Consider the following 22,870-nt stretch of genomic DNA (forward strand, 5'->3'; position numbering starts at 1 on the left):
GCTGCTCGCTATTTAATTGTGTGCCAATGTTTTAAGGGCCGCTACGAAACATTGCACACGAGGCACCACTTTTCTATTTTTTTGTCCGAGTGTTTTCAAAGCATTTTCAAGGGAGGTTAAATATCACCATCCCCGGGTGGAAAATAAACTAAAATAAAAGTGGAGGGACGGGGAGAAAACCAGAGGACCCCCCCCCCCCCCCCCCCCACCACCTCAGAGGAACCACAAACTTGTGCCCCAGCCTAGGGCCTGAGGCAGCAGGGGCCCGGCCACCCAACCCCGTGGAGGGGGGCGGGCAGAGCCGCCCCTTGTGCCGGCCCGCGGTGGGAGGAGCGCGGAGGGAAGGAGGGAAGGGAGGAGAAGGAGGGAGGAGAAGGAGGGACCCTGGCGGGGCGGGGATGCGCGGCCGGGACGCGGGGCGCAGAGTGCGCGGCCGGGATGCGGTGCGGGAAGATGGCGGCGGCGCCGCCACCAGCGGCAGCAGCGGGGGCAGCGGCGGCGGCCGGGTCGGCGGGCGGCTGGGGCGGCGTGCGGCGGCGCTGCCAGCGGCTGCTCTACTGGGTGCCCGTGCTCTTCATCTCCAGCATCCTGTGCTGGTCCTACTACGCCTATGTCACCCAGCTCTGCCTGCGTGAGTGCCGCCGGGGAGGGGAGGGCAGGGGGAGGCCGCCGGTTGTGGCCAGCCCGTGGCTTGTGCCGCGAAGGGGGTCGGGGAAGCGCCGTGTGCCGACATTCGGCTTGTGCCGACCGGGGTGGAAACGTGAAGGGGTGAACTGGAGCCCCCCGAGGTGGGAGTGGAAGGACCGTGGGGCAGGGCAGCTCCCTGGGGGGGGTTGGGGTGCCCAAAGGATGCCCGCTGCCCCCGCTCCTGGCCCTGGGCAGCAGGCAGGTGGGCACGCACCTGGCTGCTGGGCGTTTGGTGCAGCTGGGGCGTCGAGCCAGAAGGGTTAACTAAATGGCAAGCCAGCTGGGCTCTCTGGAATCGGTTCCAGTTTCTGAGGGAGTATATCCTGCAGGAAACAATCTTTAAATTTTAGATGCGTCATGATGTTTAGGTATGTCATGGTGTTTGTGTAAATCCAGGTGTTTCGTGAACAGCGTTAGGATGCTGGGAACACAAGCTGTCCGCTGCATCTCCTTTACCCCTTTGCTCTAGGGGGGATCACAGTGAGCACTGAGCAGCTGCCAAGCATCTGTTTGGGAATCGAGGTGGTGGTGGTGGTGGGGAAATACCCTCATCAAGCTCACTCAGTGCATTTATATGCCCGTATAACTTTGCCAGACTTCGGCTGTTCATGTGGAAAATCTCAGCAGTCTGGTAACTAATTCTGGATATTTTTTTAACAGAAGAATGTGATGGGAAGGTTTTTGTTGTACAGATGCCTGACTGAACTGTTGAGGCATTAAGCCAGACATGATTCCCTGGCTTAGCACCTCTGTTTTGGGGGGGAGGTATCAAGACTTGATGTGGTCTAATTGATATATATATATATATATCACTAATAGCATTCAGATGTGTTATTTTTAAGTGCTGCTCTTCTGCTAGAAAGTGGGATTTGGGTGCTGTGTCCTGGTGAGAGGGGGCGCGAAGGGTCTCCCTGCAGAGCATTGTGTGGGAAGCTGCGGGGAGAGGTGGCTGAGGGGAGCTGTGGGCTGGTACAAGGAGGGCAAGGATGCTGCAGGAGCGAGTGACCCTGTAGTTCATGTCTGTCCTCATGTACACAGCCCCTTGATATGTACACAGCAGGGGAGGCTTGATGTGGGCAGTGCTATTCGAGTGATCTACTGTATGCTTTTTTTCTATGTAATTCTACCAAACAGAGGGAAAAGGAGTTGTAGTGTACCTGAAAGCATTTCATAAGGCCTCTTAGAGTAATTGCAGGCTTGAAACTTCCTGTCAACTATGGCACTGTAAGTCCTTGAGAACCCCTCGGAGCAAAAGGCCTGCAACAGGAAGGAAGGGAGAGGGACTCTTGGGACTCTGCTAAAACTGCTGGTGCTGAAGCCCTGTCTGTGAACAAAGGTGGCTTTTAAGATTTTATTGTCGTTTCCCTCTACCCACATTCCTCCTAGCTTACCAGCTTATGAATTCAGCATAACAGTTGCCCACGACTTGCCTTGCTTCCATCTTTTATCCATCTCTGGATGTTTTTCCTCATTTTTGGCATGTTAAGATAAAACAAACTTACGTCTTGTCTTACTAATGAATATTTAGTGTAAACAACAGAAGGAATAGCTAACAGCTCTGAGAACGAAAGCCAGCAGCAGGAAAAGACTGTAAGCGTTTCAGCGCTTTGAAGCCAGCCTGTCTGCTCTGCTCATCTTTTATTCCTGCGGCGCTGCCAGCTCCCGGGGATGTGTGTAACTGCTGATTTTGTTGCGACTGGCTGTCAGGGATGCTGATGACAAGACAATGTACAGCAAACAATGTTAACCGCTGTGCCGTAGGATTTAGCAGGCAGCGTTGCACGGTTCTGATGTAAATGGTTTCTTTGAGCTTCTAGTAATGAGAGTTTCAGTTGTAGTGTTCTGGGTGCTTTTGTAGTTTTGACTGAGTGTTGTAGGAGGGAGCTTACACTGGAAAAAAAGAAGTTCCCTGAGGTGTTCCCTTTAATCCCTAAAACTTAGCAGTTACGGTATTGGGCAACGTTTTAGAAATCAGGAAAAATGATTCAGGCTTTAGAAACAATAACAAATAAAGGCAGGGGGGAGAGAAAAGGAACCACAACTTTTACGCGTGGTGTTACCGCGCTTAGAGTTCTGCCTCTTTTGTTAGTGGATTCAGCTAAGTGCTTGCATGTCTTTAACCTTTAAGATAATTGAGAAAGGCATTCAAGGCCTTCCAGTAAATGGTCGTCCTCTTCCTGCTGCTTATAGAACACTGGAGTTAAATGAGTTGAGACGATTTTTAAAAACTGCAAAGCTGGAAATGTTGTAAAATGCGTTTGTTTTCAGAGAATCTCTAATACGGGAACAGCACCTTTACAGTATATGAGAAATGTTGTTTTTTACAAACCTAAAGGACAACGCTGCTGCTTGCTGTCTCTTGGATGTCGCTTTGGGAGCAGGATGTAAAGTCATCTCTGAAGGGCTAGACTAAACACTAATGCACACAGAAGGGAACATGCATTGGACTGGAAACTTTATTTATTTATTTATTTTTACAGCAGTGTCTATTTTTTCCTAGACAGTGTGGATAGCCTTGTTTCTAGGATCTGCAGTGCGCTTAAGTAAAACAGAACTTTTTTTGTGTGTGCTTTTTAAATTCTCTGGTATAATAATATTTTGTGGCATCTCACAGTGCTTCTGGGCTTGCAAGCATCCTGCTCTTTGAAATCGTAATTGTTCCTTATTGCTAGAAGTGGAGTGATTCATAGGACTGATTGAAAACTCTCCCAGAAAGAAAAAGGCTGCATGCTGTAGAGGGTAGATTTTAATTCGGGATTTCTCAAACATATCATCTCTGATTAATTGTAGCCTTTGGTTAGATCAGATGAAGTTTTGTATGAGATACCACAACTCTCGTCAAATTCCTTTGTATCTCTAAGGTTAATAATATCTTCAAAATAAGATGTATTCTTCCATAAAAATAATTTAGAGGGTTTGGTATGACCCCAAATTCTCACATCTGGAGATAAAGTGAAATCAAAATGATGTTCAGTTAAAATTTATTTGCTAGGTGGAAGAGTGTGTTGGAATCTCATGCTTTTCTAATTCCTGCCAATTGTTCTCACAGTAGCTGTGGATGCATAAATATAAAACTAGAGAGTTTTTTAAACATACTTTTTTTTTTATTGTTTTTATATTCTGCATTTGCAAGCCTTCCAAAATTTCATAAAGAGTGATGCGCTTTAAAAAGAGTAGAAAGCACTAACAATGCACAATGATTATGTTGCACTTTGGTAGTGAAGTTACTGAAATTTCAGCATAAGGTATTTGGAACAACAACATGAACTGCAAATGCAATGTTCTCCTGTCTTCTTCATCCATGTGTCTGTACTCCGAAAATGCATTTTGGATCCAGTAAACTCTGCATATGCAAAGAAATTTTTTCTTAGGTTTTCCTCTTTAGGTGCATCTCTAATTTGGGTTAGTAGAACTATAAGGGGCTTTGAATAATTACCAACTCCATTACCCACTGCTTTGGGTGAGGCAGAACCATTAGATGTGTGTGCTGTTTCTGACAGCTATTTGTCAGAAATGTTCTTGACAATCTTGGATATTGAGATTTATTTATTTTTCCTACCAGTTCATGATTAAAAGTTATTTATAAGAAGGAAAACCTGAACATTTGACAGTGCTGGGACAGATGGTGACAATTTTAACTGTGCTGCTGAAACAGTTGTCCAATAAAGTACAAATTGGTTTCATATGTACAGTATTAATCCTTTTATACTTGTCACCAGTTTTAGTTTGAAGGATAATACTCTTGCTCAGGGAATCGTGTCCTAAAATACAACCTGAATTTGTAACTTTAAAGAAGGAGGATAGGTCTGCTGTGGAACCTGGAAAGGAGCAATGGCATTTTCTAACTACTTCAGTGAAGAGAGAGGAAGGAAACGTTCCCAGCTGGTGAGTGGTGTGGCTGATCTGAGAAAGCGCGAGAGACTTCAGCAGAGTTGAAGGTGGAGGCAGCAAGACATTCACCATCCAGTCAGGAGAGCTCATAAAGCACATCCTTGTATTCTATATGAATGTGTAACTGTGAGCTGCCCACCACTACCTTCAGTGCAGAACAGAGAAACATGATGTGACACCCAGCTGCTAAAGATGTTAATGGGTGTAAAAGAGTTTTGCTGGAGGACCAGATTGGTTAGTGCTGAATGGAGGGTTTTGATTCAATGCAGTGACAGCGGAGTGGAGTTATAGCGGGATAAAAAGCTGCTTAATTCATCACAATTTAGAGGCAGGAATTAATGTGTGCCCTGGAGGCATGGCACAGTGTGATCAGGGATCAGAACGTGTTGAGATAGATAGAAGCTGATAGACCCGTGTGCATGGCAAAGGAAAAAGTGGGGGCCCAAGATTTGGTCATCTGGGTTTGAGCTGTTTGCTCCATATGTTCTCCAAATGGATCAAAGGATTTCTGGTACTTAGAGCTCATGTCTTGTAATCAACTGCAGCTTCCATTTCACTACAAAAATACACATATGTTGTAACACTGCTGTCTGTACGTTGGCTGCTAAGATAGCAATGGATTTTGGTCAAAGCATAATTGTATATGTATTTATGCCAGGTTCTGCAGATGCCACATTTTTTCTCTTCTGATCTCCCGTTGCTTTTAGGAAAGCTTAAAACCTCACAGCTGAAGTAAAATCAGCGTCTGAATTTTAGCCAGCAGGAATTCCTGTGCATTTCCCAAATTTCATTTGATTTCTGTCTCAGAATTTCAAAGAAAGCTCCACTTCTGAAATTGAGTTAGCACTGCTTGAAGTATAGTAGCTTGTATAGATGTGTTCGTCGCGGTATGCGCTTTCTTTGCTAAAAGGGGTCTGATCTTACAAATTTAGGAGTAGTTTAAAAGTAGTCCTTACGGCATGGGAAGTGAATAAGAACTTTTATAAAGAGGAAAGATTAGATCACTTTTGGGGCATACTCAGTTTGCAAGCAATGGTTTTGTTGTGACCCTACCTGAAAGGATGTCAGATGGCAGCTTGCTGTTGGTAGGGGAGCACTGATGTAGTTCAATGGGCATCGTAGTAGGGGTTCAATACTGACACATTCACAAATACTGTCAAATCCAAATGTGTGCATTATTGAGGACTACACTAACCTTATATCTCCCAGGAATAGTTTGTTGCTTTTGTTCTTAAATGAAGCAGTGTCCCAAGCCTCCTTGTCATTCTGAGTCAATGCAATTCACTGCTCTGCCTAGCAAAGTGGCAGTTTGTATTATAGCACTGATTTTTATTATTATTGTTATTTGTAAAGGACTATTGCATATAAGGATAGAATACTTGTCACAACAGTAAAACACTTTTATGTGTGCAGAGAGTTAAACTGCATCTATAGATCAGTGTTTTACAGCTTCAAATGCATTATAAAGACGAAATACATACTTAGTTTTGTGAATCAGATCCAGGATGTTAAATTGTATACAAGTTTGAGAGAAACAGCTATTTATAGATGTGGCTGCAGAGGCTCAAAATTAGATCTATCTGATATTCCCATCCCAAAGTTTTAAATATTTTAAAGATGTACATCAAATGTGGAAGCAAGATTTTGTATATCCGCTTCCATTAAAGCTTTTAAAGATTCATTGCTTTCTGCAGTCTTATATTATTATTATTATTCATCCATTACATTCACTGCTCAGAAACTTTGATTTTGGGTTTAGAACTCAAGCAAGATTTAACGCAGGAAAACTGATGCTTTTTATTTATTTCATTAATTTTATCTTCTGAGATCACTTTGGGGTTCTGTGCTAGCAATGTGTCTTGCTGTGTCCCAGGCTATCTGGAGACGGATGCCTACTTAATTTTTCCATGGGTAAGTGAAAATAAAGATTTCTAGAGAAAATGAGCCCTAGCTCAAGAAATGGGAAGTCCACTTCTAAGCTGAAGTTAGGTCTGATCCAGCACGAATTGACTTCACAGAGTCAAAGGAGCATGCATGGATTAACCTTTTACAAACGAGTTGTTTTGCATCGAGTTGTTGCTGCACAGGCTGCCCAGAGGGGTTGTGGACTTTCTCTCCTTGGAGATCTTCAGAAGCCCCCTGGATGTGGTCCTGGCAGCCAGCTTTGGGTGACCCTGCTGGAGCAGGGGTTGGAGCATACAGGCTCCAGAGGGCCCTGCCAGCCTCAGTTGTGCTCTGGTTTTGTGATAAAGGAGTTGTAGCAGGCAGTCTTGAGATACTTTGGCGCCTCTTTGGCTATCGAGGTGCATTCCTAATGCTTGAATGCCTTTCTCCCAGTAATGAGGACTACCAGCTGGCACAGGGTGAATTCCCCAGGCTTTTACAGTGTCCTCTCCGTCATGAATTTTTACTCTGCTGATAAATTATTATTATTATTTTTTTTTTTCACCCTATATCATGTAGTGTAACTTTCTGTCCTCAGTCTGATGTGGTGTTTTTTTGTTTCAAGCATAGACAACATATTCAGTGGCGTAGACTAATGAGTGTGCTGTACTGTGGCTGATGGCCCAGGAAACCGGCATCTATGTTGGCCAAAGTCCCACGTGTGTCCCAGCCTGTTCCTTGATGCTGATGAGCACCGTCTGTAAGCCGTGTAATGAAACAGAGAGGCTCTAATGACGTGACAGTCTGCTGGTGCTGAACCGTAAATGGCATCCTGGCAGCGCAGCAGCGGAAGGCTAATTCTTCACGAAGCGTGCATCTCAGATGAGCAGAGCTCTGACTTGGTGCTGACTACCTGAAGGCAGGTCGTGCTTTGACAATTATCTCTGGCTCTGAAAATATGGAAGCCGCCATGCCATTGCTATTGCAAAGGCTCTTTGCCTGTTTCCTCCAAACCTGTAAAAATTGCTTCACGGTTGGTCCTGGTGTGTCCTTGGTGCTTATTTTTAGTTACTGTAGATGCAAGTACTTTCTATGCTTATTATTTCTGTGGTATTTGACTACCAGTACGCGAATGTGCAGCATTTAAGCTGATATTTATTAATGACAATGCGGTCTGACCTACTTTTTTGTGCATTACCAGCAGTTAACGCAACCCCTAGGAGAAGAGATGAGAAAACCGCCAGAAAGTAGTATAAATGTTTCACAAAAGACTATATAATCAAGTACCATTGAATAATGTTGCAAAGGCAGATCATTGTATCTACTGAAAAACGGGGAATTCATTTTTAATAAACATATTGAGGGTGGTGGTTCGGAAGGTGGGAAAAATAGCAAACATTTTTGTTCAAATTACAAATTAGTCAGATTTTTCTTGTTAAAAAATGACTTTCCATGCACTTAAACAGTGTGATTTATTTATTTATTTATTTATTTTAGAACTGTAAGCATCTTGTAGTTACCTGGGAAAGGCTTTGTATCGTGGTCATTCAACAAATAAATTAAGTTTACTTTTCACAGGAGATTTAAGGGAAAGATTGATTTCTAAGGGCAATTTTTTCCTGTTGTTTAATTCTGTCTCATTTAGGGGGAAGGAAAAACATATTTCCTCCCTGGTCATGTGGTCCCACAGTCACCTTTCAATTACTTTCCCACTTCTTTATGCTTCCTTCAGGGAGCCTTTGTCAAAGGCGATTTAAAAAAGCATGAACAGGAGGAGTAATACTTCACCCAGGTTGTTGGATAGCTGGCATATTCCTCCGTGTCACAGTCAGAGGGGATGTTTGCTAAGCAGTGCAGTCAGGCTCTGTGTAAACATCCATTGCAGTATGTGTGGAGAAAAAGAGCCGTGAGGTTGGAGAGGGGGGCCTCTCTCAGACGTGGTGCTTCTACCTCAGTCTTGCGTGGTGGTGGCGACTCAGGAGCACATGAAATAGCTCTCCTGCCAATCGGTAAGAGATTAAAATGACACAAATGTCCATAAAATTGTTTCTCACTCATCTTTGGGCACCTAATGTTTCAGCCTTCAGGATCTGCAGCTGCTGCCTGTCAGGAATACTTGGCTTCCAAGCTAGATACTGCAAAGCTGGAAAGCTTGTCTCCTGAGCAGATGCAGGCTCTGAAGAGCCTGTCTCCTCCAGGAGGTTCACAGAAACTTTGAGAAGCTGTAGGCCTGCAGTGAAAAACAGATTACTAAATTTGGATTTATCGGTTGTGTCGGTCCTTTACTTGCAGACATAGAAATGTTCCTCTTGTGAGCAGACAGACCATCAGCATCCAAAGTCTCTTCTCTGTCCTTAATCAATAACTGCAGTTGGTCCCCATCAGATGTGCTACTTAACAGAAGATGATGTATGGAGGAAGGGAATGTGCTTTTCTGATGCTGATTCAGTGACTGGAAAACAAGTCTCAAAAAACATTAATATGTTTTATCCAAAGTTAATGGGGAGAAAGGTGGTGACAAGTGCTCTCACAACAATGGTCTAAGCCCTTGTTAGGAGGAGAAGTACCACCAATGATTGTGAAAGGTCAGATAAGTAAACTCATTTGAAATTAGTGCTCCTGCACTGTATGCCTGGCTAAGGCTTTTTAATTAGCAGAGTAGTTATTTGGAGAAGACTAGCAGAATTTTTACTGTGGAAGGATTCTGCATACCTTCCTGGTCATACCAAGTGGAGGAATAAATTCAGAATTTGTAAACTGGCTGTTCTGCCCTAATTTGAGAGCTCCAGCACTCTTAAATTAATGCACCAACTCTAAAGATGTCTTTGGGTTATTCCTGGTGGGTGACTGATTACAATTTCACAGTTTTTGTGCATGCTTATACTGCAGCATCTCTGCTCCTCAGAGTCACACATGTATATGTATTTTCTCGGCTTCTTTCTAGCTGTTGTCTAGGTTGATACCTAGTTTGTCAAACTGTGCTGTCAATTAGCTAAACCTGAAAATTGAGGGTGGAATAGATTTTTCTTTATAATATGAAACTTCTGTGGTGTCTTTCTGACTTTTCTAAAAATGCTTTAAACATGGTTATTTACTACTTCCCCTTGGGTTATGTAGATGCTCATTTTAGTCAATCTAGAGTCATATACCCATTTTAATTGACCTGTTTTATAATTATAGAATTATAGAATAATTTATGTTTGAGGGGACCTTAGCCCATCTATTCCAACCCAAAGCAGGGTAGGTATGAGATCAGGCCAGGCTGTTTGAAGTGTTACCCAAAGCTGGAGACCATACAGCCTTTCTAGGCAACTTGCTCCACTGGTGGACTCTTCTCATGGTGGAAAAGCCTTTCCTTGTATCAAATCCAATCCTCTTTTTAATTTATGGCCAATATTTCTTGTCGTCCCACCAAGCACTCTTATGAAGAGCCCAGCTCCACCTCCTTGATGCCTCCTTGGAGGTCCTTGTAGGCTGCTGTTGGGTCCCACCAAAACTTTGCCTTTCCCAGGCTGAACAAGTCCCAGTCATGCAGCCTCTGCTCAGAGGATGGGTGGACCAGTCCCTACCACTTTGGTGGCTCTCCCCTGGACTTGCAGCTTTGTACTGGGGGGCTCAAAGCCAGGGGGAGCATTCTGGATGTGGTCTACTTTTGTCTATTTTTATGCCTTGGAGATCTAAGGTATCACTGGCAAAAACAGCTCTGGAGTCTGACACCTCCACCTCAAGAGCAGAACATGTATAAACAATAAAACTTAAAGATCCACAGTTAAATAAGTGTTCTTCAGAGGTGGTTTCTATGGGCTAAACTTTGGCAACTTCAGATGAAAGAAAGCTCTATGGAACTGAGCCTGGGAATGGGGGCTGGAAACATTTATAAGCAATTAGCATTGATTTTAGTTATTTACCTGTTCCAGTGATGAATGTACACAGCTGCACTATAAAAGCTTGATAGTGTATAGTCTTAAGCTCGTATCATTTGATGATTACTCTTCCCTATTTGGTTGAAAAACAAAAGCTTAAAATACTCAGTTACGTCATTTGCTATTTTAAAATAATTTTTACTCTTTCTTTCTCGTTTTTCAGTAACAATGACAAACATTGGAGAAAAAGGTAAGATTTTTATTTGCTGTTTATAAGTGGAATTCATATGCCAGGGTAGTACAGTAGCTTATGAATAGAATTGAGATTCAGCTCTGTTGCATTTTAAATGAAGGCATTTGGTGTGCTCCTCAGCTCCTTCTATTATTGTCTTGATCCTGAACATTGCTTTTACCATTCAAAATAGAGATGAGAAAAATGAGGACTTTTTACTCTCCTTTACAGACTTTCTGAAGTATCAACTAAAATAATCCTTTACATTCTGTTTTGTTTTTTTATTTTTATTCATAACAAGGACAGCTCTTTACATTCTGTTTTGGTTTTTTATTTTTATTCATAACAAGGACAGCTCTTGTAAAACCGAGGCTTTTGAAAATGATCAGGGTGGTTGTGCAGGGTGCAACATACTTAAATGAGAGATGTTTTCTTTTTTCTCCAGCTTCATTTTAGCCGATGTCTTTGAAGACGCAGAATCCTTCAGATACATAACCTTTCCAGAAAGTAATAAAACTGCCTGATTAGCTATCACTACCCAAAGGCACTGAGATTGCTTTTCCAGATGCTATTTTAAAGCTACAGCACAACTTGGAACTGCAGAGTGAGGCTGTGAAGCTTATGCAGAAGGGGGATAAGGGTTAGGAGGCACACGGTGTGCTACTTACACTTGTATCATCCCAACAGCTTTTGAGTCATTTGAGACTCCCTCACTTAGTAAAAGGTTTTGATAATTAAGAAATATTTGCTTGAAAAACACGTTTCTCCTTCAGTGACCTTCCCCACACAGCCAGCACAGGAGTGCGTGTGCATACCCACACACTTCAACACCTGCAGGCTGTGAAACAGCTCCAGCTTCTTCCTGCTCCGTCGTGGAAAAACAAAGTTCAGTGTGTCGGTAGGCATTGCTCACAAAGCAAATCAGAAAAAGCCATTGATGACCATTAAATTTCCTTTCATAATTTTTTTTTTTTCCTGCTCAAAACCTCGGTGAGCCAGTCAGGAGAAATTTACCCAGTGCTTCTATCCCCTGTACTTGCTGTACTTCTACCCAAAGTGTTGTCAGGGATGACAACTGGGCAGATGTGGCTCACCCCCCTGGTGCCCCCTATTAGTGGGTGTTCTAACCTTCCAGGCAACTCTAGCTATTTTTAAGTGGGTTGCCTTCATACGAGGGCTACACTAATTAATATATATTAAGGAAATGTGTAAAATAGAAGGATTTTTGTGGCAGCACCTGGGTGAGATGGGGCTCCATCACAGTGTAAAGAAACTGGTGGCTGGGTGACCTGGGAGACGTGACAGGTCAGGGCCTTGGCCACGCTGGAGGACTGAGGTGCAAGAACAAATGAAGGGAGCTCGGGTCTTGTGCAGACCTTAAAGGGGATAATCTCTTTAGGCTGTTTTTTTTTTTTTATTTTTTCTTCCTATATATGGAAAATGATTTTTCGTACTGACCACAGTTACTCTTCTTCTCTCAGTAATAAAATACAGGTACAGATTGGTAAATACATGGTGTACCGAAATGATACAGTGCCCTGCCTTGCCCTCATTTTACGCCATGAATATGCTGGTTAAAAAAAAATAAAAATACTGATTTTCTTTGAGTAGATCAGTTTTTCTTGGAATTGATTAAAAGATGGATTAAAAAAAAAAAAAAGCTCCACTAAAAATATGGACTGTACCTGCCAGAAGCTTTTGTAATAGCAAAATAGTATAATCCAGGATATTGTGGTTGATGTGGGGTCCAGGTCTATCATTTACTTACACTGATAAGATTTTTTGTCAGTTTATAGATGTGACACATGGCATCATGTCACATCATGGCACATTTTGCTAGCTTTTGTTTCATATCCTTTTTAACTGTGGAGTGAACAAGAATATTTACTGTGTTGTGCCTTTTTTGAATAAACAAACTTCAGTACCAGAAACATCTATTCAGAGTTATTCTGGAGGCAAAATTGCAAAAGCCAAGAACATTCTGGGCTACTGTTCCTGCGGTTCTGCACACCATCCCAAGTGGTATGGAGAATTCTCTAGCACTGAATAGCTTTATATATACACGTAGAAAAACCACAGGCTAACCATCTGGGGACAGCATTTCAGACTGCGCAGTGAAAGTCCGTGTTTCCTTTTGTGATGTTTTTTGACAGTCTTATGAGTTTACAGCAGCTGCATGAAGAATATTTGACAGATGTAGCATCTATATAACTGTGAGGTCTTTATAATCTGAGTTCATCTGCACAACAGGGAAATAATATTTTGTGCTGCTGTGGTTCTAGCTGGCCTTTATTGGCAATTCTGTACCCAAGGAAGAAGAACCTAAGGAAATACTCCTCCTTGTGAACTAGGGCAAGTAAATCAGGGGACACAGATTTTGGAATTAGTATACACTGTAGTGAATTGATAGCATCACTGATGGCTTCCTGCAGTAATGTACAGAATAACTGGTTTGTACAGCAAGAGTGTTTGAACAAAAATACCTAGCAATACATGGCAGGTCTTTGGAAAAGTTCATGTTACATTCTGTGTTCTCTTAAAAACAAACAAACAAAAAAAAACATAGTAAATGTTGACAGGCATCTATTAAAATCCATGAATATATTGCTGGCTGTGAAGAATATAAAGCAGTGAACACTTGAGTTTAAAGAACCTGGAGGGACGCAAGGCTGTTTCTAAAAACCTGCATCTTAAAAATCTAGCAAAACAAATTAACTGGTTATGGTTACTGTTCAGGCACCAAAGGCACATGAAGTCTCTTCTCACTCTGGTTGTTTAGGTATTGTAACACCTTATTGTTAGGTAACTATAATTCCTATAATTCCTTTTTTTTTTTTTTCTCCGTGGCTAATAGTCTCTCTGCATGGTTTACGAAACTGAAATGCAGAGAAGGTTCTGTTAAATAGGTTTTAACAAATGCAAAAAGGAAGACTGCTTGCTTGAAAATAAGCAAATAACAGTTCCCCTCAGACTTTTGTAGTATGCGTAGCCTGGCTACTCATGGCTTCCCCCATGCAGTCTGTATTGTCTCATGTAAAGTTGCAGTGCAGTATTTCTGTTGCAGAGCTTTTGCAGAGCCTCTGTATTTACATCTGTTAGAGTAAATACCTGTGGCATGTACCGTATCTATCTGTAAGCACTATACTATCACTGGTCCGTTGGTATTAATTCTGTTCCTTTTTGATTTTAGTTGTGTGCCTGGTTGCTTACCACATATTTTTCATGCTGTTCGTCTGGTCATATTGGAAAACAATCTTTACGCTACCAATGAATCCTTCAAAAGAAGTAAGATAAACTTAACTTTTGTTTCTGAAATAGCCTAGTCAAATGCCTGCTTTTTGTAGCGTTTGAGTAATTTAGGCTCTGCTCTCATGTAGTTTTACACTGTGTAGAAAGATACGGCTAGTAGTTGCAGCTTCTTATTAGGAAGAAGTCAGATTGCAAACTGCATAATTGAAAAGTCAAAAAAAAAAAAAAAAGCTAAACCTTACCTAAATTTCAAAGATACTTAAATTAAAAAAAAATAGACAATATTTTTGATGTTAAAAAGAAAAAAAAAAAAAGCTTCATTTGAAAAAATGTGTGTTATTTGAATTAGCAGATTAAATCTTTGCGTGGAAGTATATTTTTATATGGGGAAAAATATTTCCATGTGTTTTAGACACATTTTGAGTTGCCTGTCAGCATCTGTCAGTTGTCCCCTAAATTCAAGCTTCTTCCACATCTGTTTTGGTATGAAGGAACTTGGTTGTGGTACGAGTGCGCGGTCAGGTAAGCTGATACTGGGGAGAGTGTAGAAAAGCTGCATGGAACAGATGTCAAAGGTAGATATATACCCCAGATCCAAGTCCAGCTAGTACAGAAGTGTTAAATGAAAAGGATCTGGTTGTCTTGGAGAACATTATGATACAAACTGCATTCAACATCACATAGCCTCCTGGCGATTGCTTTTCGTTCTTTGTGGTTGATTTTATTTTTACTTTTTGTTTTAATTTTATATTATTTTCTAACATTAAAAAAAAATAAAGGATAATAAAACTTCATAATATTAATAACATTCTTCCCTATGCAACTCAGTACAACCAAAACAAGCTTTTGGCATCTTCCATCCTGTCTGTATACAGACACCCCAACTTCCTGAGGAGGTGCCGTGTAACAAAACCTCTCAGGCCAGGAGGAAGCATCCTCTGGCTGCTTTGGAGTTTTGAAATACCCACAAAGCCAATACTTACTTTGGCGTGGACTCCTAGCTTCATCTCCTATAATTACCATGCCAACACGATATGAATAGCTTGTGGTTTCTACTGTCTGTTTTGCGGAGGTTCTTCTCTGGGTAATTTTCATTCACTAAAAAGATATGTAATTGTGAAGACAAGTAGATAATTCAAAGTAATTGGCATCTTCCTTGAATTTCACACTGCAGTCTTTCCTCTCTGCCCCAAGCTGTAGCAGGGAAATAAATTAAGAACTTACTTCATTTAGTAATTACATAGCGAAATATGTGCATATATATATGGTGACTGTAGTGATAATTAGAAGGCTTTTCAAATCACTGGGCTGATGTCATTAAAAGGCTACCAAAACATTTTGACAAGTCTTCAGTAATTATGCTGACATTCTAAAACCACCATATGATGCTACCAAAGCACTTCAAATATCATATTAAAAGTAGTGAAGCTAGGTAATAGAAAGCAATGTGTGATGTTTCCATGTTCTTTGAATTTACACAATGTTGCTGGCAGTAAGTGACATCTTTTGTTGTTCCATGTCTTTTTGCTAATCTGCTAGAGCATAATTTTTTTAATTAATTAGGATGTTTTGTGATGTTAAGTTACTGTTTGGCTTCCAGCTTATGAGATAAAGTCTGTAAATGTGAATGGATGTACTTTCAACTTACCTGTCAACTACAGCAAATATTAATTAGAAGACTAAAAAGCAGATAAACCTTTTGCATTTTGTTCTTATGAATACTGCAGCTGGTTCAAACCACACAGCATGTATGATGCTACCTAACCTTATTTCAACTTTTTACGCCTACTAAAAGCATTAAAGTACTCTGGCTTGATATTTAAAATGTTTTCAGCTTAACGCTTTTATTCTGAAATTCAATGTGTTGTAGCCATCCCTCACGTATTAGAAATAGTTGTCCTGAGAAACGCTTCAGACACAGATGATACCATACTACCGTAACTACTTCAGGTCAGACCGCGCCGTTCTGCGCCTGTGTGTACCAGCTACATGCAGGCATTGCATGAAGGTGGGAGAGAAGATGGTTTCCCAGGCAGGAAGGTTTTGCAGACTTCAGACTACTTTGAGAAATGGTACAAAACGATGGAGGAGTAACTTTATGTGCTTTCAAAAAGGAAGCGTTAAAAAAAAGTGTTATTCTGAACCAAGTTTCTACAGTGAGAAATCCTATGTCACCCAGTATAAATCAATTCAGGTGTTAGCAACAGGAGTGTGTTCTTGCTAGGAAAAATAAAAGAAGCTTTTCCATTTCTGAGAAGCTCAGGTTAGACTGTGAACCTCTAGCTTATACTGCAAGATTGTGAAACCATCAGGAAAGTGGAGGGATGCCTCTCCCCTCTTTATGGAGGTGAGAATGGGTTCCTACCTATGTGTTTCTGAGCTTTCTTAGCTTTACATACATCATCTTTATTTAGGAAAAAAGTTCATATTATAATGACTAGTTCTTAAGCCTTTCTGTAGACATAAACACTAGTGATACCAAGGACTTCTGCATCTTCCCATTTCTAGAAGCAACAGTGACAGTGTTGGTTCTGTTGCTGTGCTAAAGAGGAATTCAAAAAGTGTAAGAAATTTGGACAACTTAATGCATACCATGTATCTCTTTCCAGTAAAACCCTCTGAGCTGTTACAGAAGCAATGGTTGCCGTTGCCACTTCAGGCAGGAACAGAAGTTACTCGGTGCAGGAGACGATGAGAGGTGGTTATTCTGTCATGTAGGCCACGCAGCTCTTTCTTGCTCCCAGCTGCTTTTCTGCTATTGCTAGTAGCATATTATATTTTGGTTAAAGACAGGTATTCCTAGTTTAGAGTCACTAGCTAATATTTGGTATTACAGTAGATTAACTACTTTTCAAGGGATTGGTAATTAAATTTGATCATGACAACTCTTGTTCCTCCCTTTGAAGAGTGTCTCTTAATACTTCTGGAAACATTCAGCATTACATCTACACCAACTCAGAAGGAATTTTAATGTTGCGTTGCTTCAATAGTAGTCAAAAATGCTACAAACGGAATTAGTGTTCATAGGAACAGAGAGTTATTTGCTGTAATACCTCATATAAGCTGCTAATCCATGTTTCTCTTTATGAATGTTTCTCTTTACATCTCTACAGGTACTTATTTAACTTGCAAGTTGCTAACTTATCTTCTGTTTTTAAAAATTATTCCAGTTTCATCTATCATACTCAGACAAGGAATCTCTAGAGAGGGAGCCTAGAGGTGAATCCCAGCAAGAAGTCTTACGACGGGCAGCCAAGGATCTTCCTATCTATACAAGGACAATGTCTGGAGGTAAATAGGTGTTCAGGAGACCACTGAAGGCAGGTGTCTTCATGTACTTGGCTGCTTAAACTAATTAAAAGTCTTTCAAGGATTTTAGGGAAGAATCTCTTTTCATAGTTCATAAATCAACAGTGTAACCCAAGAACTTAACTTCCTGAATACACGTAATTTATGCAGTTACACATATTCAATGAAAAACACTGCTGGAGAGTAAATTGCTGTGTACAATTTCTGATTTTTAAAGTGGATAGACAGTGCCTTGCTAAATGTTTGCAAACTGAAGTTAAACAGTAGCATATAATACTAAGAAACTGCAGGAGAAAATACAGTTTTATTTGCACAGATTTAATTTCTTAGTGCATAATTGAAAAATAGTATTAATAAATTATTATCTGAACGTGGTATATAGCTAGAGAGATCACAGAAAGAAACGGTTACTATTTCACTTGCTGGTTGTTCCGTAGCAAGGACAAAAGTTCTTCCAGACTGAGAATTAGTCTTAACCTAATAATACTGTAAGTTTGTGAATGCTTATTAGCTAAGCAAATGCAAAAGCTTCTCATACAGTAAATTAGAGTTGTTAGAATAATAGCTTAAAAAGGCTTTTTTGTTGGTTAGTCTTGAAAGGATTTCTGGCCTGGTTCTAGGAGGGGCTTTGTGGGTGCGGTGGTTGGTTTGTAGCATTGGCTTGGCTTTGGAGGAAAAAGCCCTGATCATGAGCATAATTAGAAGATTGGAAAAAATGAACGTTTTGGAGTCGTTCTGCTAGATTCAGCATTGCAGTATGTAAAGAATGCTTCAGTGTTTGCAAGTGCTTCCGATCTCACTGCAACACTTTCTGGGGAGCTCTGCTGAGCTGAGCTTCTAGTGCACACTTTCAGGAATTTCAGGAATCAAAATGTGTATCTGTATGTTGAGATCTAATCTTGCAACTTCTTTCTTTAGCAATCAGATACTGTGACAGATGCCATCTTGTAAAACCAGATCGTTGCCATCACTGCTCTGTGTGTGACAAGTAAGAAAATATTTTAAATGAGTAGTTTTTCTGAATAAATACATTTTTTTTCTTGATGCAGAAGCTTTCTTTTTTTTTTATTCTCTGATTTTTCAGGTTTAATGTTTTTGCAGAGAAGCTTTTCTTTTTTGTTAGATTCTTTTTTCAGATTTAGTTTTTATTTCTTATTGAGGAAGTCTGTAACGTACTCTAATTCATTTAATGACTTTCTTGATGCCAAATTGGATTACATGGTCTTATACACTAATTATGAAAATTATACATATTAATAAAGAATTTTCCTGAATAATGTAACCAAAAGTAGCTGATAAACAAAAATTTGCTTCTTTTGTTAGAATCTGAATAAAGATCCCTACCCATCTCAATCTAATCATGATGTCACTTACATCTTATCCGAGGTAATAAACTTAATATCCTATTTTTCATTGGATAACTTGCAGGGTATTTCTGTTTAAAGAAGGAACCAACCAAGCAGCCCCCATTTCTAACTGAAGCATTAACATAAAGTTTTTGTTTGTGTAACATGAAAGGAAACTCACCTCCGTATTCCCCCAAAGTCCAATTACCTTATTTTGTCAGCTTTCCTCCCTCTGACCTTTCTCCAATTAGTTTCTATGTCTGTGTGCTTCTCTGCTCTTGATTTAGATATTTAAATTGAAGAGAAGGGGCTTCCTCAGACTTATTTATCCTTACCTTGTTCCAAATACTCATCAGCTGCTTATATATCAGATCTTGCTACACTGCTGTGAGGCAGAGCAGACTTAGCATTTTGTGCAGTGAAAATAGGAGAGGCACTGAAAGAGTTGCAGTGTAACTTAGGAACAGTGTTATGTTTAAGCATAGCAGAGAAAAAGGGTGACCTGTGTTATCCTATGAAATGTAAGTGAAAATTGCAGAATGACATTTTCAGAATACCTTAACTTTGTTCTTACATTTTCAAAATTCAGTTCCTTCAATTACATCTATTTTCTTGTACATTTTATTAATGGAGAGTGATTAATTGCAAAAATATTTTCGATTTTTCATACAAGGTAAGTTCTTAAAATATTTGCGCTCTAAGCTGATATTGTAGATAGCATTTTCTTATCACTAAGCTGTTGTAAGCTCTCGGGCACTTGTAGGTAAATTCTATTCTGTTAATTTTTATAGTTGTCTTTGCTTAATAGACTAGGTAACCAATAGCATGTATAGGCAATTCTTTGTCTCTTCTTGAGTAGATTAAACTGTGTTTTCTGACTTTTTTTTTTCCTTTTTCTTTCTGTGGTGCTTGGAAATCTGTTTTTTTAAAGATGCATTCTGAAAATGGATCATCATTGCCCTTGGTGAGTGAACTATTTGTTTTCTTGTATTGCTTTGATTTGGTAAAACAAACTTGAGGGATCATAGGTGATGCTTCACTGTTCCTAGAGTTAGATGCTTACATGAAGTTACTGGTCTTGCAGGACAGTTGGAATTGTTTACTTTATATCCTCTTTTCTTAGGTGTGAAATGTAAAAAGAAGTTTAGATGCTGTTTTTTGTAGAACTTTGACTTAGCTATTTCTATAATTAGGGTGAGGTAGATTTCTGATCAGTAAGAACAATTCCTTTAAGAATTGCATTTTTTCTTGATGGACCTTGAATATTGTGGCTTCTTTGGATTGAATGATGAAATATTACCCTAGGTTGAAAACCAAGGGAAAGGGCTGTGCCTTGTTCCCCATACTGCCCTGGGAGGTAGAGCTCCTAGGACAGCTTGCATGGATTTGCTGGAAACATCTTGTTAGCTCTTCAGTTTGACAGGCTGTTTTCTTGCTTCTTCTCCTCTTTCCTTTCCCCTCTTCCTCCTTTTGCCGCATATTGGCCTGTGCAGTGTTTTTGTCTTCCTGCCTTTCTCAGTAGCCCTTGGAGGCAGCATGTAGGCAGGATATGGAATTGATTTTATTTCATTTTGGCAGATGTCTCAGAAATCATTAAAGACAAATGTTTAGTAAGGTACAAGTTAAGAGGACTGGCTAGTAGATGGCAGCTCTTCACCATGTGAAAGCAGACAGAAAAGAAGCATCTCCTGTGTTGGACAAACTGAATGGAAGATAATTCTAAACTGTTCTGACCACCTTCAATCCAATTCCTGGGCAAAAGTGACTTCCCTGTCCTGGGGGAAGAAGGGATGGAGGGTTCCTTCTGTCTGTCTTAGTCTTGACTAGATCCTCTGGCATAATTCAGAATGATTTAACAATCCCTTTTTATTTTGCAGATGCATGTTGATTAAAACAGAAATACTTATCAATATAGTATTGAGTTACTTCCTACATAGGTGCTTTTTTTTTTTCTGTAGGGATTCTTGGTGATGCTTGGTGTTAGCATTTCTACAAATGCAAAACAAACAGATTGAAAAACCCTTGAATGGTGAACAATTTTATTTTATTTTTAACCGCAAGAAAAAGGCTGTTTTTTGTACCCTGGCAAAAATCAGTGAAAAGTCGTAGTATTGTTATTAGGTATTATACATGCTTCTCATAAGCTTTATGGCCTGTTTGGCATTTTTTGAGGTTTTCATGTATTATCCTAAGGCAGAATATGTACTTCAGATAAGTTTCTATTTCGGAATAAAAATCCATTGCAGCAAATAACAAATCATAAGCTGAGCAAATCATAATTGTGTGAAGTGGCAGTGATGTGGTATTTCCCTAGAGCACAGACTTTCAGAAAAACCAACTCCATTTTCCTTTCCACAGTATTGGCGTACTTTACCTGCTGGCAGACTATTTGTATCCAAACACAGTAGACATACCCAGTTTGAGGGAGAATTTACACTGCTCATTAGTTTTAACCTAATAAGCAATAGGTACAGAAAGAAAAAGTAGAATTAGAGAATATGTTGTAATACTTCTTGATGGAGGATTGTTCCTTTATATTCCAGGTAACAGAAACATGCTAGAAGAGGTATTGCCTTGTTTTATTTTTCCTAAGTTGATTGGATATCCACAGTTCCTTGCTCACACTGGAAATGGCAGGAGATGTTTAGCATACTGCATGGATGAAATTCAAAGTGAGGATAACAACACACTCAGCCCAATTATTTTTTCCCTTTCTGTGAAACCTCTTAAGGGAAAAAAAAAATAGTTCATGTGTGTCCAGACAGATGCAGTTAGATGCACATAAACATTTGTTATTTCTTCTTTGCTGATTCTGAGGCTTTCTAGTGTCTCTGATGAGAGCGACACAGAGCAATGACTTCCAACTTCTCTTCAGCTAGCATGAGTTTGATTCTGAGCAAACATTATAGTTTCATTTAAAGACCTGTCTTTCAGGCTTTAAGGGTTCTTTGGGACATCCTGCAAGACTTTTTTTTTTTTTCCTCCAACAAAAGAGTGCAAATCACTGTAATGGGTGGGTTGTGGCCTTCCTGAAAACAGAAATCCTGCTTTGTTTTTTTTCTGTTGAGATTTTCTGGTGGGAGCAGGTTTGGTGAGCAGAAGGGGGAAAGAACCCAAGTGATGCTTAGGGAGAGCAGCAAGACAGTAATGGGAATTACTGTTTGAATAGTCTGCTTGTAGGAGGATTTCTGGAGAGGATGGGTAAAAATAACCTAGGGAAAGCTAGGTGAAGCATTTGGAAGGAGAGGTAGTAAGATGGAAGTCATGTTCTTGCCCCAGGTCAGCTGTTTCCTGCTTCTGGGGAGGCTATATTTTGGCCTGCACTTCCACAGTAATGGAAATGCCGTGGTAAGTGGACATATGTAATGCTAATTGGCCTTTAGCTACTCTAAAAGGCTTAAGTGAAGCGGAAATAAAAGCATTAGTGATTTCTGTAAGTGCTCCTGCTACTCATACTATAGATGGAGCTTCAGGCAGGAATGGAATGGCTTGAGGCATCACCAAAAATATGATCTATGTATAACAACTCTAAGACTAACAAGGTGTGTTATGAACACCTTAGCAATCATTTGAAATGTACCTCCTCCTCTGTCATTTGAGTCATCCAAGAAGAGTTTAGCATCTCCTTCATTTTGTGATTCTTTTTCTTACCTGAGTTGCCTTGTAGCTTATATTTTTTGCCTGGTAATTTTAGTAAGCTAACTTTTGAGAGGGAAGGATGTCTCTTCCTTTTGTACTTTAAAAGTAAGCATTCTAAATGTTATCTACAATCCAAGTGGAACATAGAATGGTCTTTTGAACAAATGTTTCACTGCAATAGGATGGTTATTTAGCAAGCTGTATTTTATCAGTTTTACTCTTTCTCAAGATGTTATGCTTCATATTTAACCACTCGTTTTTTTGAAATTTGATACTATATGTTCAAATAGCACAATTACAAACCCTTGGTGTTTACTTCCTTGTTAGTCTTGTAATGAAATATTCTTTTCTAGTGTGAACTCCTCAGTCTGGGGCTGAGAAGAGCAGGATGGTTTGTGAAAGCTTATTTTAACTTGTGCACCATATGTAGTAGTGAGAAAGAACAATGAGAATGAAATCTTTGATTCAAGAAATTTCATCTTTTGCTGAAGAACATTTCATGTGATGGTTTAGTGTGAGAAAAAAACTATGTCATATAGAATGTCATAAAGCAAATGCCCCGAGAGTAAACAGGGTTATCATAGAAACCGTGAATCTGAATTGCTTGCAGTTTATGATGGAGTTGCTAATTTTGATATCTGTAATGAAAAAAACACTTCACTGGGGAGAACTGTAAATTTACTTTTCAATAAGAATCATGATGAGCTTAGAAAGGTCTTCGGGTTTTTCTAATTAGAACAATCTCATGTGAATCCTACTTAATTGTAGTT

At 40.0% G+C, this 22,870-nt stretch overlaps 1 protein-coding gene across 1 annotated transcript in view; it reads left to right on the forward strand.

The window, feature by feature from the left end:
- Positions 1–404: 404 nt before the first annotated feature.
- Positions 405–22,870, forward strand: part of ZDHHC2 (zinc finger DHHC-type palmitoyltransferase 2) — a 32,428-nt gene continuing 9,962 nt past the window's right edge. The window contains exons 1-6 of the mRNA XM_035324375.1: positions 405–631; positions 10,549–10,575; positions 13,748–13,842; positions 16,977–17,097; positions 18,034–18,103; positions 19,393–19,425. Of these exons, the coding sequence (XP_035180266.1) occupies positions 439–631; positions 10,549–10,575; positions 13,748–13,842; positions 16,977–17,097; positions 18,034–18,103; positions 19,393–19,425 (539 nt within the window). The 5' untranslated portion in view covers positions 405–438. The remainder of the gene's footprint in view (positions 632–10,548; positions 10,576–13,747; positions 13,843–16,976; positions 17,098–18,033; positions 18,104–19,392; positions 19,426–22,870) is intronic.

The sequence above is a fragment of the Oxyura jamaicensis genome, chromosome 4 (assembly GCF_011077185.1).
Source record: "Oxyura jamaicensis isolate SHBP4307 breed ruddy duck chromosome 4, BPBGC_Ojam_1.0, whole genome shotgun sequence".
In the NCBI taxonomy this organism is placed as follows: Eukaryota; Metazoa; Chordata; class Aves; order Anseriformes; family Anatidae; genus Oxyura; species Oxyura jamaicensis.